The sequence below is a fragment of the Nilaparvata lugens genome, chromosome 3 (genome assembly GCF_014356525.2).
Source record: "Nilaparvata lugens isolate BPH chromosome 3, ASM1435652v1, whole genome shotgun sequence".
NCBI lineage: Eukaryota > Metazoa > Arthropoda > Insecta > Hemiptera > Delphacidae > Nilaparvata > Nilaparvata lugens.
Window position 1 is genome coordinate 82,147,148 of NC_052506.1, and position 14,801 is coordinate 82,161,948.

At 32.7% G+C, this 14,801-nt stretch overlaps 1 protein-coding gene across 1 annotated transcript; it reads right to left on the reverse strand.

Annotated features, from left to right (window-relative positions):
* Positions 1-5,503: 5,503 nt before the first annotated feature.
* LOC111044564 lies at positions 5,504-14,422 on the reverse strand. The gene is made up of 4 exons (XM_022329747.2): positions 14,015-14,422; positions 9,892-10,081; positions 8,261-8,389; positions 5,504-7,421 (listed from the first exon to the last, which is right to left on the reverse strand). The coding sequence occupies exons 1-4, from the start codon at positions 14,024-14,026 to the stop codon at positions 7,183-7,185; spliced, it is 570 nt and encodes a 189-aa protein (XP_022185439.2). The 5' UTR covers positions 14,027-14,422; the 3' UTR covers positions 5,504-7,182.
* Between the last annotated feature and the right edge of the window lie 379 nt (positions 14,423-14,801).

The following is a 14,801-nucleotide window of genomic DNA, read 5'->3' on the forward strand; positions in this document are numbered from 1 at the left end:
TTTACAATAGTGCTTCTTCAAGAATAGGTGAGAAGTCCTTTAAAGTATGATATTCAACTTCTATTCTATAGAAATATGTTTGATCAAGAAATAATTATTATTGACCGAGCGAAGTGAGGTCTAAAATTCAAGTCGACGGTTTTGCATTTATCTCTATGTTTATATTATATAATATAATAAAGACCTGCATATTTTTGTGAATTCATGTGTGTGTATGTGTGTGTGTCTATGTGTTTGCCATACGCTAATAATAATAATATATTATATAATATAATAATATGATGAATAATAATTTATAATAAGTTTTTTATCAAGTGATGTACTCCATTTTCGATTATTTTAACAATGTTAATTCTCTGTCTAAAACAATGAACTGAACAGTACAATATCCCAACTGTAACAAGTAACTTTCACTTTTTGTGTAGTTGAGAAGTTGATATTGTGGTAATTATTCATATTGAATGAAATTGACTAAGAAGTTGTCAAAAAACCACATATTTATTGATACTTAGAAAGACCGGTTTTGGTTATTACACCATTGTTTATCAGGAATGACAATGGTGTAATAACCGAAACCGGTCTTTCTAAGTATCAATAAATCTGTGGTTTTTTGACAATTTCTTAGTCTTTTTCATTCAATACAGTGTAACAAGTAACATTTTTGTTACTTGTTTGCTTCTCCTAAAGCTAACCATTTCGTCGATTTTCCAATTTAGACTAAAATTTCGAAAAAATACGACCAAGAAACAAAGATAATATAACAACTAATAGGAAAGGATTTTTTCAGAAATAATTTTAATTTAAACCATCTACAAGTCCCAACATTTCTGCTTCTCCTAAAGCTAAACATTTCTAGGATTTTCCAATGCATATATTAAATTTTCGAAAAAAATGCGAGCAAGAAATAGACATATAGCCACCAATAAGAGAGGGTTTCAGAAATAAATTTAATTTGAAACCAACTACAAAACCAGAGTGATAGTCTATGGAAAGAATAGTTCAAAAACTCAGTAAAATAATTTGAATGAATAATAGCTACATTATACTGTACATAGAATTTCCACAAATGAATTACAAGAGAGGAATTTTTCAGAAATAAATTTAAATTTGAAACCATATACAAATCCAGAGTGATAGTCTATGGAAAGAAAAGTCCAAAAGCTCAGAAAATAATTTGAATGAATAATTCATTATACATAGACATTTCCACTAAGGAATTGCAAGAAACTGAACATATCTTACAAAGACATTGCTACAATTAATTGCATAGCTACAACTCATAATGAAGCACGAACTGATAAAATACAGTAGAACGAAAGTCAGATGCCAATGTCATAAAGCTGTATAGGCAATAATTTTAAACTTTTCAGCATAGATGACGTATTTCGTCTATCATCATTATGGTTACAAACTATCAGTATTACTATAGTGGGTGGGACAATCTAGTTATTTGTCTTCATCTTCTTCTTCTTCTTCTTTCTTTCTCTTCTTCTTCTTCTTCTCTTCTTCTTCTTCTTCTTCTCTTCTTCTTCTTCATCTTCTTCTTCAACACCTACTCTTTCTCCTCCTCCTCCTCAACCACCTGCTCCTCCACCTCCTCCTCCTCCTCCTACTCCTCCCCTCCTCGTCTCATCCACCTCCTCATCAGCCACCACCTCCAACTCCACCACCACCTCCTCCTCCTCCTTCTCCACCCCTCCTCGTTTCATCCACCTCCTCCTCCTCTCAACCCTTCTGACTTCTTACTCCCCCACCATATCTTCCTCCTACTGACTTTTCCCTGACTCTTTTGCCCTTTGTTCTATATTTGAATGAAAATTACAGCTCTTCTCAATGAGGGGGCGAGCTAGAAAGATATATAGTCTAGAGCTAGATAGCTAGCTCTATAGACATCTATGCTCTTTTGCAAGAAAGTAGACAATTGCACGCAAGATGGCAAGATTGAATGTCATAGAACGAGTGAGTGAGAAAGTAAAGATGACGAGGAAAGAGCATCAGAAGAAGAACAAAAACATGAAGATGAAGAAATAGAAGAAGGAGAAGAAGAAGAAGAAGAAGAAGAGAAGAAGAAGAAGAAGAAGAAGAAGAAGAAGAGAAAGAAAGAAGGGGTTGACCGTTATAAAACCTTCGGAAGTCGCATGCGAAGAAGACGGACGCTTCAACCGTTTTCTCGTCAGCTTGCATCAGAAGTGGCTGGATGTCTCAATAGGGGTGTATTGTTAGAGTATTGATTCTATCATCATAGTTATGAATATTAACTTATTTCATAGAAAAAGCATTCATAATTTGTAGCTATTGCGCCAACCATATTCATCATTCATTTGTGAAGCAATAGGGTAGAATTATTGTTGTGATCTCTATAAATAGTTATTTTTATATCTAGAGTGGAAAGTGCTGTTTTTTCTCCCTGAGGGAGAAAAAACATTTTTCACTCGTGATATACACAACATTTTTCCTCCACCTACATTATTATAAAAATTGCTAATAAAATAATTTTTAAAAACGTATGTGACAAAACAATGTGTTACAACATAATCTAAAAAGTAAACAGAAACAGCTGGCTTGTAATCACAGTTCTCCTCCGACAGCACTATCTGTCGGCTAAAGTTGTAACAACAATGACAGCCAAAACTACAGCTACGATGTAGTTCCCGTTTCAAATTTGATTAGTTAATAAGTAATATTCGTTGGCTGATATTTTGAATAACATGGAATAAAAGAAAAAATACATACATTTTTTTAGTATAGTGATATGAAGTTTGTAATCATAATTTCAGCATACAAACATAAATTTTATATATCGATCAAATGTCTGGCTGAGGTATTGAATTTAGTTGGTTTAATGACTACTCTATATGCTTCCTCATCTGAGCTTAGACCTTCTGACCTATTCCAAATGTACGTTTTTAAAATAGAGATGCTTCCCATGTTATTTAAATGGAGTCACTTTTACTCCCTAGGGAGTTTTTCTGTTTTTTAGTACCGAGAGCGAAAAAGTGACACTTTAGTATTATGCTTCAGGGAGTAAAGTAAGTACTTTTGACAGTAGGTGGAGGAAAAGGATTATTTTCCATTCTCCTTTTACAAAATACTCAACAGTATTTTTTTCAAGCGTTTTTACCCGAATTTTCTCAATCGAACAATTTTATGAATGACTAGCAGGTAACCCATGCTCCGCAAAAGGGTCTAATTGGAAACTTGACAAACTGAAAACTTGATCTACTGAAATCTTGAAGAATTTAAAATAGGTCTATAATCAATCATCCTCGGTAAATTGAGAATCGAAATGAAAATTTGATGTTAATCAGTTGAGTAGTTAAGACGTGATGATGCGTCATTCGTGAATTTCCTATACCGTACGCTTAGAAGCCGATTCTTTCCTTTGGATGGGGCAGAGCCGATTGACGAGTCTGGAAGGGTTATAAGTATTGAACCGTTCAACTTGGAAAAAAATCTTTAATGGGTTCAATTCAGTTTGAAATGTAGTTTTTAATGTTAATTTTTGAAAATTATATGACTTGAATGGCGGCCATCAGCGGCAATACAATTCAATTCAATTCAGTTTATTTCCAAAAAACATAATACACGAATAAGAAATACAATATACAACATATTTTGGAATCCCCCTACTAGACTATCCATCTGTGTGTAGGGGGGAAGTTCCACTTTATACATAATAAGCTTAATCTGCTCATAGAAGTAAATAATAGAGAATACACTTATATTATGTATGTATTATTAATATTCTGATTATAAAATAGATAATATATTGTGCTGATGTATATTTAAGAATGAGTATGTAGGAATATGTATGTAGGAATAAGTATACTTAATACCTTGATTGATTAAAAGAATAAATAAAGAAGAAAAAACAATATTTTTTTGAAGACCGCAGTGGCAGGGATTCCAGAAATTCTCAGAAGAGAGAATGAAAAAAAAGCATAAACCAGAAAGGCAAAACAGTCAAATCGGTTATATCAATGATAAAATAAATACCAATCAATTGTCTGGAAACCTTGAAGTCGTGTTGGTCACCAAGCATAACGAGATTGGAGTAGTTCTTCTGAAGCTTCCCAACCAATCTGGTACAGCCACCTGTCCACCCTCTTCCTAAACACTACCAAACTAAATGCCTCTGCTTCCCTAATCACCCCTGGCACATTTCTGTACAAGATATGGGCCAGGTATGAAGGATTTGTCAATTCAGAGCCGTGAGTCAGCTGAGGTATCTCAAAGCTGTAAGCAAATACACTGATGTAGCGTATTTTTGAAGTTTTAAAACGCATTTTGGCACACTGCGATTGGTAAGGCCTGGATCTCTTCTCTGATTCACTCCTTTACGTCTTCCAAGGTGTGTGGGCTATCTTTGAAAACTTTATTTTTGAAGTAACCTCATAGAATAAGATCGCATATATGCTTAAATCGGGTGAGCGAGCCGGCCACCTCAAGTCCACCCTTAGTGAGATAAACCGCCCTGGGAAAATTTGTCTCAACAAACTCACTCTGTAGATGTCAACAAAATTTCAGGAATGTTCCTGTATTTAAACATTCCATGACACTATTAAACTCAACATTCAATTACCAAAGATCGATAATTGTGTAGCAATTAGGAAACCTGTATCTTGATTTTTAATAAATATGTGATTTGATAATATCTACTCTTTCTATTTAATATAGTATTGGTGTATCCCAAATATTTCGAATTATTCATTGTTTGATGAATCTATTATACCGGTATGCATAATTTTAAGGGAAACTGTAAGAATATTTATGAGCTGCTTAGAATGAAAGTGATCCAAGTCACTATAACAAGCTTTTGAGTAATTGATGTTTTATCAAAATAAGCTTCTTAAAAATCCAGGTGATAATCTTGAATAAGATTCATTGTATTGAACTATTGACTTGAACCACTGTCACACTGAACAGAGAAACTAAAAATGAACCCATTCCAGAACAGAACCTAGATAGTACGGTATTGTACATTTTTGACGTAGACCACTTTATTCGAAGCAGCTCATATTATTCGATTAGGGAAATCAGGAATAAAATTGGGAAAGCCCCTAATAATTTTTGGAAAATTCAATAATATTCAGGAAAACAAGGCAATAACTGAAAAAACTCTCTTGACAAACCACTTTTCTGAAATCATCCTTGCAATTCCAACTCGAAATATCGAATGTCATTAATAAGTTTCCCCAAGTTCATAAATTCATAAATTAACTGAATTAAATATTAATTATAAATTAATTGAATTGATATTAGATCACTGGTGGTAGCAGCAATCATTGTAATAGAACACTCTTCTCATTTTGCAAAATAATCAAAATACGAGTTGACTAAACAGAAACAATGTGAAATTGAAAGTAAAATTTAATTTAATTCTAATTTTTCCGCCAAAAAATTGAAATACTGAACAATATGAAATTGAAATAAAATGTAATTTTCTTACAAAATTAAAAGACTTGGGAGGATTATATTGTTAAGCTCTTAAATAAAATCTTGGTTTTGTATAGAAAAATGCTTTATTCATAGAAAACTATGTAAAATATTACCGTAGTCAGTTCTCAAGAAATACCTTTATTTAAATACAATACGTAATCTAAGATATTGATTGTGTAGGTAGAATATAAAATGGGTTGTGAACAATGTATTCATAATAATCATGTGATCATAAGTAATCATCATAATTTAGGTAATCATGATATTGTAGCTCTATGTATAAATAGATAAATAAATTAAATAAATAGATATGTTATTATAAATAGACATGTTTACATTGTAAGATACCTTAAGTTTTACAATATAGAAAACTAGCAAGGAATTATAATATGATTATGGCACAAGATACTTGGAAAAAATTTTCCATGTGAGTTACTAATACATTGTAATCAGGATATGTAATTCCTAGTACTAAATTAGTATTAGCGATTTTGAGTATAAAACAACTATATATTTTCAGTATACAATAAAAACATATATGATGGTCTCTCTAGATTATTGTACTAAATGAATAAATGGGCATTGGTTCTTCAGCTGCGTTTACACCGGAGTTATTAACAAAAAGTTATCAACTTGACTGAATCGTCAAAAATTAACAAAAGTTGATAAATCGTGTTTTAAACAGAGAATTCCTTGTTATATAAAGAAAATGTAATTAACATAACTTTTGTTATTAACTCCGGTGTAAACCCAGCTTAAGGTAACTTATTAGTAGTACCACAGAATTAATAATAGCAGGATTTATTTATACACAGAATTAATTATAGGAGTTTTCTCTGGTAGTACCATGAATGAACTTACGACGGAAAATGAGAATTTAAGAATGACATTTCAAATATAGAAGTATGAAATAAGTTATAAATGATTGAGTAAAATAATAAATTCCGGTGTCTACAAATTTGAATGAATTCAAAGTAACTGATAACTGATTCAATTATGCTTACACATTGATTAAATTTCATCAATATCGTTGGTTTGAAAAATATAAATAATTCTTATTTTATAAATAGTAAATAATTATGAAAAATATACAATTCAAACAATCTTTGTTATGACTTTCAAGATGAATTAACTTTATGATATGAAGCTATAAAAGTTCCAATCAGGATGATTAAGCTTGAAAATTAGATAATATAGGTACAGTCTTTTTTCTCAATATCTTTGGGATATTCATGCAAAATACAAAATAAATACACAAATTTTGTATTTTCATATTGACAAATAAAAACATGGAATACAGAGTCAAAATACAAATATACTGGATATATTTGAATTTGAGATTGTCCACAATAATATTTTATGTGTAAAATGAATTTTACTGAACAAAACCATTTGCTAGAATCATCATGATTATGTTAACATAACTTCAAGATCCGTTAATAAACATATGATTCTCATTACAGCATACTGTACTGTAATAAAATCATATGTTTTCTTTACAGTCGAGTATGTTTCCTAGTTCCGAATTTGGAACAGCAAAACTGATATGAAAACCGTCTTTTAGCGCTCCAGGTGGAAATTTTGTCAACTACAGTCAAGAAATTCTTGATTCGAAACTTGTAAACTAGGTTTAGTAAGTAAACTTGTAAACCTCACTATAGTAATTGTATCTTATTCAGTTTCTTCAAATCTTCAAATGTCAACGGATTTAGAAAAAGTAATATCTGAAGATAACTAAATGAACTAAACTTTATCACCATTATCATTACCATTATTGCTATAGCTATCACAATATCTTCTCAGGTCTCTCAGTGTGCAGGTAGTTCCTACGCGATGGTAGTAGTCACAGCAGTCGATGATTTTTTCCATCAGATCTGGGTTCTCTGATTTGTTGGCGCGCTTCATCCGCCTACCTCCGTCGTTTGATTCTTGCTTCAAGCTCGAAATCTGACTACGATCCAAGAGAACTTTCTCATCAGATCCTGGAACAAAGAAATAGAATGTGAATATGGTGAGACTTCAAATTTCCTGACAACCCTCTGGCAGAATCTTGAAAGCCTCTCCAACAGACCTTCAGATTTATACGTTCACTTGCTCTCAGAAAAACTTTTTTTGCTCAGTACCGTACATTATTTTTCTCATTTTTACAGGAGCGATGGAATCATTATCAAATATAAATTGTTATGGTCCTTGATGTGAGGTACACGAATCTGCGAACGGATTAGAAAATTCTTTCCCGTTCAGGAGATATGACCACTTAAATGTATTGAAAAACGCAAATTGATCAGTACATTTACTTCTTATTTCTTCGGAGCAATAGAATTATTATCAAATCTGCCTTCTTATGGTCCTTGATGTGAGGAACATGAATGAGCAAACGGATAGGAAAATTCTTTTCCGTTCAGGAGATATGACCACTTAAATTTATTGAAAAAGCAAATTGATCAGTACATTATTTTTCTTATTTCTATGAAAGCAATAGAATATCAAATCTATATGGATATAGCCATCTTATATGTCCTTAACGGGAAAGAATTTTCCTAATACGTTTTCAGATTCGTGCTCCTTACTGCAAGGACCATAAGAAGACAGATTTGATAATGATTCTACTATTCCCGAAAAAATAAGGAAAATAATCTACTGATTATTTTGTAATTCTCGTTTTCCAATATATTTAAGTGGTTTTATCTCCTGAATGGATAAGAATTTGTCTAATCCGTTTTCCAGATTCGTGTTCCTTACTGCAAGGACCATGAGAAGGTAGTTTTGATAATGATTCTATTGCTTCCGAAAAAATGATAGAATAAAAATAATTTATTACCATTTTTGCTTGCTATTGGAAGTTCTTCTTCGCCGTTAGAACTGATGTCCCAATGCTGCTCCATTTGTAAGGTGTCAAGTGATGATGAAGATGATATAAGAGCATTCAGAAGTTTTGAATCTCGTTTGCCTGTGGATAGAAAATCATCATCTTGAACTACATCAATTCTACACCAATAATAGTACCATGAAAAAATGACCAGTTTATTTGGATAGCTCTTGAAATATTTTTCTGAAACGTTCCCTCCTGAGCTGTGCTCCTTTTGAATCTGTTTTAATTCAACTTGAAATATCTTCATTTAATTCAATATTTTTCGAAGTTTTGAAATGGGCCGTTTTCCGAGCTCGAGTTTAAGCTAAGTCCTAGACTTTAAACAGCTGGAGTTAGAAAATTGGTTTTCCAAAACGGGGCGTAGTCGCAGTCATTGTCATAGTCAAGTTTGAATTAAATTTCGAAAAACTAGAAAATTGAACACAAAATAAAATGAAGAAAAAATAGTGTAAAGTTTCAGCTATTTTGAATTATTTAGGAATGTCTAATTTCGTCAAGGAAAAACGTTTCCAATTATAGAAATGAGAAAATAAAAACTATGACTACTGTTATAAAAGCTGCGACCACGCCCCGTTTTGGAAAGCCAATTTTCTGACACCAGCTGTTTAAAGTCTAGGACTTAGCTAAATCCCGAGCTCGGAAAACGGCCCTAAATGTAGAGCTGCGTACAGACTAAGGGTGTGATCACATTGAATGTGTATATGTGGCTATGTGCAAATGCAAGCTTGGTTGCATTGCAGATGAGAAACTGCAAATGCATTGCAAATGCAGATGAGAAACAAAATCTGGAATGAGCAATAGGAACAGTCACACTAAATGCTTGCTGGTTGCGTTCAGTGTGAGAAGCTACATATGCAAGTCACAAATTGTTTCAAGTTTTAATGGCACTTTTTAAATTTTGTTTTTTGGCTCATGCTTATCTGACGTGCACATATAAGCATTCAAAGTGATCACACCTTTATGCGTCACGAACACACACCTTTTGCTTTTTTCATCAGCTAATGATATCCTATAATATATTAAGCGAGCAATTTTTGTTTATAAAGTTTTTGTCATAGTCATTCAATTTCAGCTGTTTTCCATGCATGAATCAATCCGGTAAACAGCTGTTTGCAGAACAAATAAACATATGATTCTCATTACAGCATACTCTACTGTAATGAAACCATATGTTTTCTTTACAGTCGAGTATGTTTCTTATTTCCGAAATAGGAACAGCAAAACTGCTACAAAAAACACCTTCAGCGCTCCAGGTGGAAGTTTTGTCAACTTCCACAAAATTCCTGATTCAGAATTTGTAAACTAGGTTATGTTTATAGAATTTATAGAATGCATGTAGTAATGTCAGCAGGTAATGCTTTCTATTTCTTAATTATTCTTCTTCAGATTATTATGACAAAAAATAGTGTACGTCACTTGGACGTGAATGTCTTTTGTAGTGTTATTATACATTTCATAACTTGAGTGTGGCTTCAAACTGATTTTGGGTTCAGTTTTTTACAGGAAACCAGCAGTTTTGACTGTGCTTTTTTTCAACTTGAGCATTTTTATGATAGATTTCTTCAGTAGCCCATACTTACCTCTCCTTATAACACTTTCACTGAGGATGGGTTCGAGATCAGGACTCGATTTGCCATAGCACACGAAATCCATCACAGTTTTCAATCGAGGAGTGATCCTCAAGGATTTGCAAGGGACGTAGATGTTTGCCAAGTTGGAACTCTGACCCAGCGAAAACAGGCAGCTAAGAACTGCAAGGAGATGAAGAGCCTATAAAAGAAATTTTAACGAGAATTTTATTTGATTTATTGTACAAAACTCTATAATATAATTATGACCATGGAGGAAAAACTAGATTGAGCCAGTACCGTTCAGTTCCATTTAGTACCTACTATTTGGGAATCAGATTTCAAGCTAAATTTACTTGGAAATTAAACTCTAATCTATCCTATTATATTAAGCGAGCAATTTATGTATTTATATATATGGTTATTTTTATATCTGGTTATTTGTGTTTAATGGATCTCGAAAACGGCTCTAACGATTTTCACGAAATTTGGAACATAGTAGGCTTATGATATAAAGATTCTATTGCACTAGGTCTCATCCTTGGGAAAACTCGCTGAACGACATTAAAAGGATAATTCATCCTTGGCTGAAACAGCTGTGGATAGTAAAAAAGTGAGTGAGCGAGTGAGTATGTGAAAAATCAAAATATCGCATCCGGGCATCCCCGAAATTCATATGATGACATATAGCCAGCTGTGAAATATGAACACGATCATTTTAGAGAATTGTGTTCTGTTTATCAGTAAATAAAAATAACGAGCGAAGCTCGGTGCCCCGATATTTTATACTCTAAATGACTAACTGTAATGTTTATAACTTCCGGATAAGTGTAACACCTATTCCACGAGAACCAATCAGATAAGGCTTTTTTGAAAAGACGGCTTCTCTTATTGGTTCTCGTTGGATTAATAACGGTTAAAATTTAACAGGCTTTTGTGCAACCGGCACAGAGTGTAATAGAGTTGCCTTCCGGCTGAATAAATTGTCTGTGCCATGGACTGTGCTAACCCCCCCCCCCCCCCCCAATCACCACACAACTAGAGAATTACCTCTCATATTTATATTGGTTCTGGGACTTCATATTGCAAGAGCTGAGTAAATCGTCAACACCTCAAGTTCTTTCTAATTAAAATATTTGAACGAAACTGATTTTACATTCTATACCCTCTGTAATTTCATATACATATTACATAATACATTATATTTTATTACATATTACATAGATATATTAATAATTAATTGTATCGGAGTTTGAAATCTTCAGAAGTTATATATTCGTCAAGATATTCACTTCATGCAGCATTACATTGGCGTAAACAATGTAGAAGTAGAACAATATTAGTGTAAACGTTCTTATCCTAATGCTCAAGTCTATATCTCGCGAGGTTACTTATACAGAATGGGTGAAAAGTCCGAGAACGGCTTAATATCTCATACACCAATGTAATTTGACGGTGGGTGTGATTGGGGATCCTACTCAGATTGAAAATACTACTTTACTATGACTTTAAAAATCTGGTCCGCCATCTTGGATATGCCATATTGAATGCAACTTTATTATTTTAAATAGGGAGGTGGTCATGCGATACATGATTTCGACACGGAATTTCAAGAAAAAAAGAATGGCGAAAACCGCATATCGATATCTCAAACCGTTCAGAAGCATTCACATTATTAATCAATACTATTCAAAGCAGAAAGGGGAGAAAAAAGTATGAGAACGGCTTAGTATCTCATAAAAGATTGTGATTCCAAGGTGAGTATGATTGGGGATCCCTCTCAAATTGAAAATACCACTTTACTATGACTTTAAAAATCTGGTGCACCATCTTGGATCCGCCATATTGAATGCAACTTTTTTTTAATGAGAAGGTCATGCAATGAATGATTTCGATAGGGAATTTCAAGAAAAAATGAATGGAAAAAACCGCACATCGATATCTCAAACCGTTTAGAAGATATTCACATTATTGATCATTATCATGCATAATAAAAAATGAAAGACATAAGTGGTGTTGGTGAATAAGGTGAATATCAAGAAAATGATAAAAACACAAACAATAAATAATAGAAAGCAAATAATAAATACAAAGGCAAAAACAAAAACAAAACATTTGCAGCTTAACATTTTTTCACCAATAGAATAAATCATTGTTCATTGTTTAAAAAAGTAGATGAAATCTAACTATCTATTAAAATTGAATAAAAATAAAAGTAGATTAAATCAAACGTATATGTAAAAGTAAGGATAAGGAAATCGCCTTGGCCTAATTATTCAGAACCACATATAGTCAACAGGCACTTCCCAGGAAGTATATTTTCAAATTGCGGAAAATTGCGTAATAATTAGTTTATGAGGAAAATGTTATGTGATAAATGTTTCATTGCAATACATTGTAATGGAATCGGATTGACACCGTAGAGCTGTTGCTTTCTTATCGCTCAGATAAGTTAAGCGACATGAGCCTCTACTCCCGTTGGACGGGTGACCACTTAAGGGTCCTCAGATTTTAGTAATTTGATTGTATAGTGAGAGATGTTGCGGTACTTCTCCATAGTTGAAAGAATATGACTTTGATGTGGTCAATACCTCAATATTACCAATATAGTGGTATTGACAACATCAACGTCTTATACGGTCTTCAGATTTACAAGATATTTGCATTAGATTTACAAAAAAGTAATAGATTTGCTCAGAAAGCACTAGGTTTGCATTAATCTTCCAATAGATAAGGAATTCTCTGGTATAATAATTATGTATTTTACAATAAATAGTAGCTAACTTATCAAGTGTACTTGTAACGAATTTGAAGGGAATTCAAGCCTTCGAACAACACTGTTCTAGACATAGGCAACGTAAATTGATACGAAAAACTCTCTCTCTACATAGGTCTGTTTTTTGGATGCAAATTTCAAACATAAATTCTATATTTGAATTGTTTTTATGTGATAAATTACAATTTGAAGCAATCTTGGACATTTGTAATGGTAAAGATGATTTTAAAAATGTTTTTTTCTGTGAAAATTTAAAATTGAGTTTTAAACTTCTTTAACCTCAAAATTTTTCCAGCAATCAGATTTTTAACTTAATTATTTGTAATGCTAGTTCGCCTCTATGGTGCACATTGGGTAACGCTAAATGGACTAGCAAATAATGGCGGTCAGACAAACTTATGTTCTCCTGACCGAAAACTACACAACATCTCAAAGAATTTGGAAATCTAATATACAGTGTATATCTAGACATTTGAGACTCATGAGCTATATATTTGTTGTGTAACTGACACGCTAAATAAAATGAACTCTCTCGGCTAAAAGATTGTCAAAAGTTTCATTATACTTCATCAAAAGAGAAACTTATTGAGTTAGAAGGAACAGTGCAACCCAGTAAAATACAACTAAATATGAACTATTTTATTATAGAGATAGAAAAGTTGAAGAAATAGAAAAAGTGGCACCGTCGCGTAAAGTAATACGTGAAAAGCTCTTTCAGCTTAAAGGATGCCAATCATTTCACTATCCTTCAAGAGAGAAACTCTAGAAAATTAATTTATGGACGAAAACTGTTAAAATTATTTAGTTAGAAGGAACCATGGAGCCCGATAAAATACAACTAAATATGAACAATACTATTAGATAGATAGAAAAGTTAAAGAAATAGAAAAAAATGGCACCGTCGCGTAAAGTACCTAATACATGAAAAGCTCTTTCAGCTAAAAGAATGGTAATCGTTTCACTATCCTTCAAGAGAGAAACTCTAGAAAATTAATTTATGGATGAAAAGTATTAAAATTATTGAGTTAGAATGAGCCATGGAACCCGATAATATACAACTGAATATGAACTATTCTATTAAAGAAATGAAAAAGTTAAAGAAATAGAAAACATGGTGGACCTGCCGAAAGATCTCGTTGTCTCAGCATAAGTGAATAAATTCATTTATAGGAGAAATTCGACTGCTAGTCAATCTAGTTGATGAAAAAAAGGGATTTAATTGTAAGTGATAATAGTAAGCAGTTGTTGATAAATAACAACATGTCATTAAATGCAGTAATAAAAAGTCTTGTTATTTATCTGATATAATAATATTATAGTAATTGAGAAAAGATTCAACAAAATAAGCTAAGTACTCACTTTTTTATCCATTCTGTAGTCACTAGACTCACTTACTCCGACACTGATAACACTTCAGTGATCACTTTTTGCTGAAAACGACCTTTTATATACTTCTACAGATATTATTATTAGACAAGGAAATACCTGAAACACTCTGGAATGCAATAACTGTCCTGTAAGTCTGACCAAACATCTTGTATGTGACGCAGTTAAGTCCAAACCATAAACCACAACATTCCTGAAATTTACTGAGACAGATGAAAGGAATGATGTTAGCAAAACGGAAACAAATGAAATAGACACATTCTTCAGCTATGTTTGCTCAGAAATTGGCGATAAGAGTGACTGCACTTGGCGAAAATAGATTGTTTCCGGATGAGTCCATTCATAAAAATATTTTGGTGTCATTAACACCAGCTTCAACATCATGTGATGTTTGGGGTGAGAGAGTGACCAGACTTCTTATCGCTATTATTGAGATTTTGTATCTGACGTAGTGGCCTTGTAACTGCGTCTTTAAAAACTTTCAAAATTATCACTTTTCACATGATTTATCAACATGGTTCAACAGGTTATAGATCTATTCAATGCGTGCTAAATAAATAATTCATCTATATATCTATAAAAGCGAAATGGCACTGACTGACTGACTGACTGACTGAGTGACTGACTCACTCACTCACTCACTCGCAGAACCAAAAATCTACCGGACCAAAAACGTTCAAATTTGGTATGTATATTCAGTTGGCCCTTTAGAGGCGCACTAAGAACGGATTTGGAAAAATGTCCAAAGATACGCCCAAAA

Coding starts and splice junctions, on each gene's coding strand:
- LOC111044564 (XM_022329747.2), bottom strand. Junction 8,390..9,891: donor TGAAAGTGTTATAAGGAGAG/GTAAGTATGGGC, acceptor TTCTATCCACAG/GCAAACGAGATTCAAAACTT. Junction 7,422..8,260: donor TCCAATAGCAAGCAAAAATG/GTAATAAATTAT, acceptor TCTTTGTTCCAG/GATCTGATGAGAAAGTTCTC.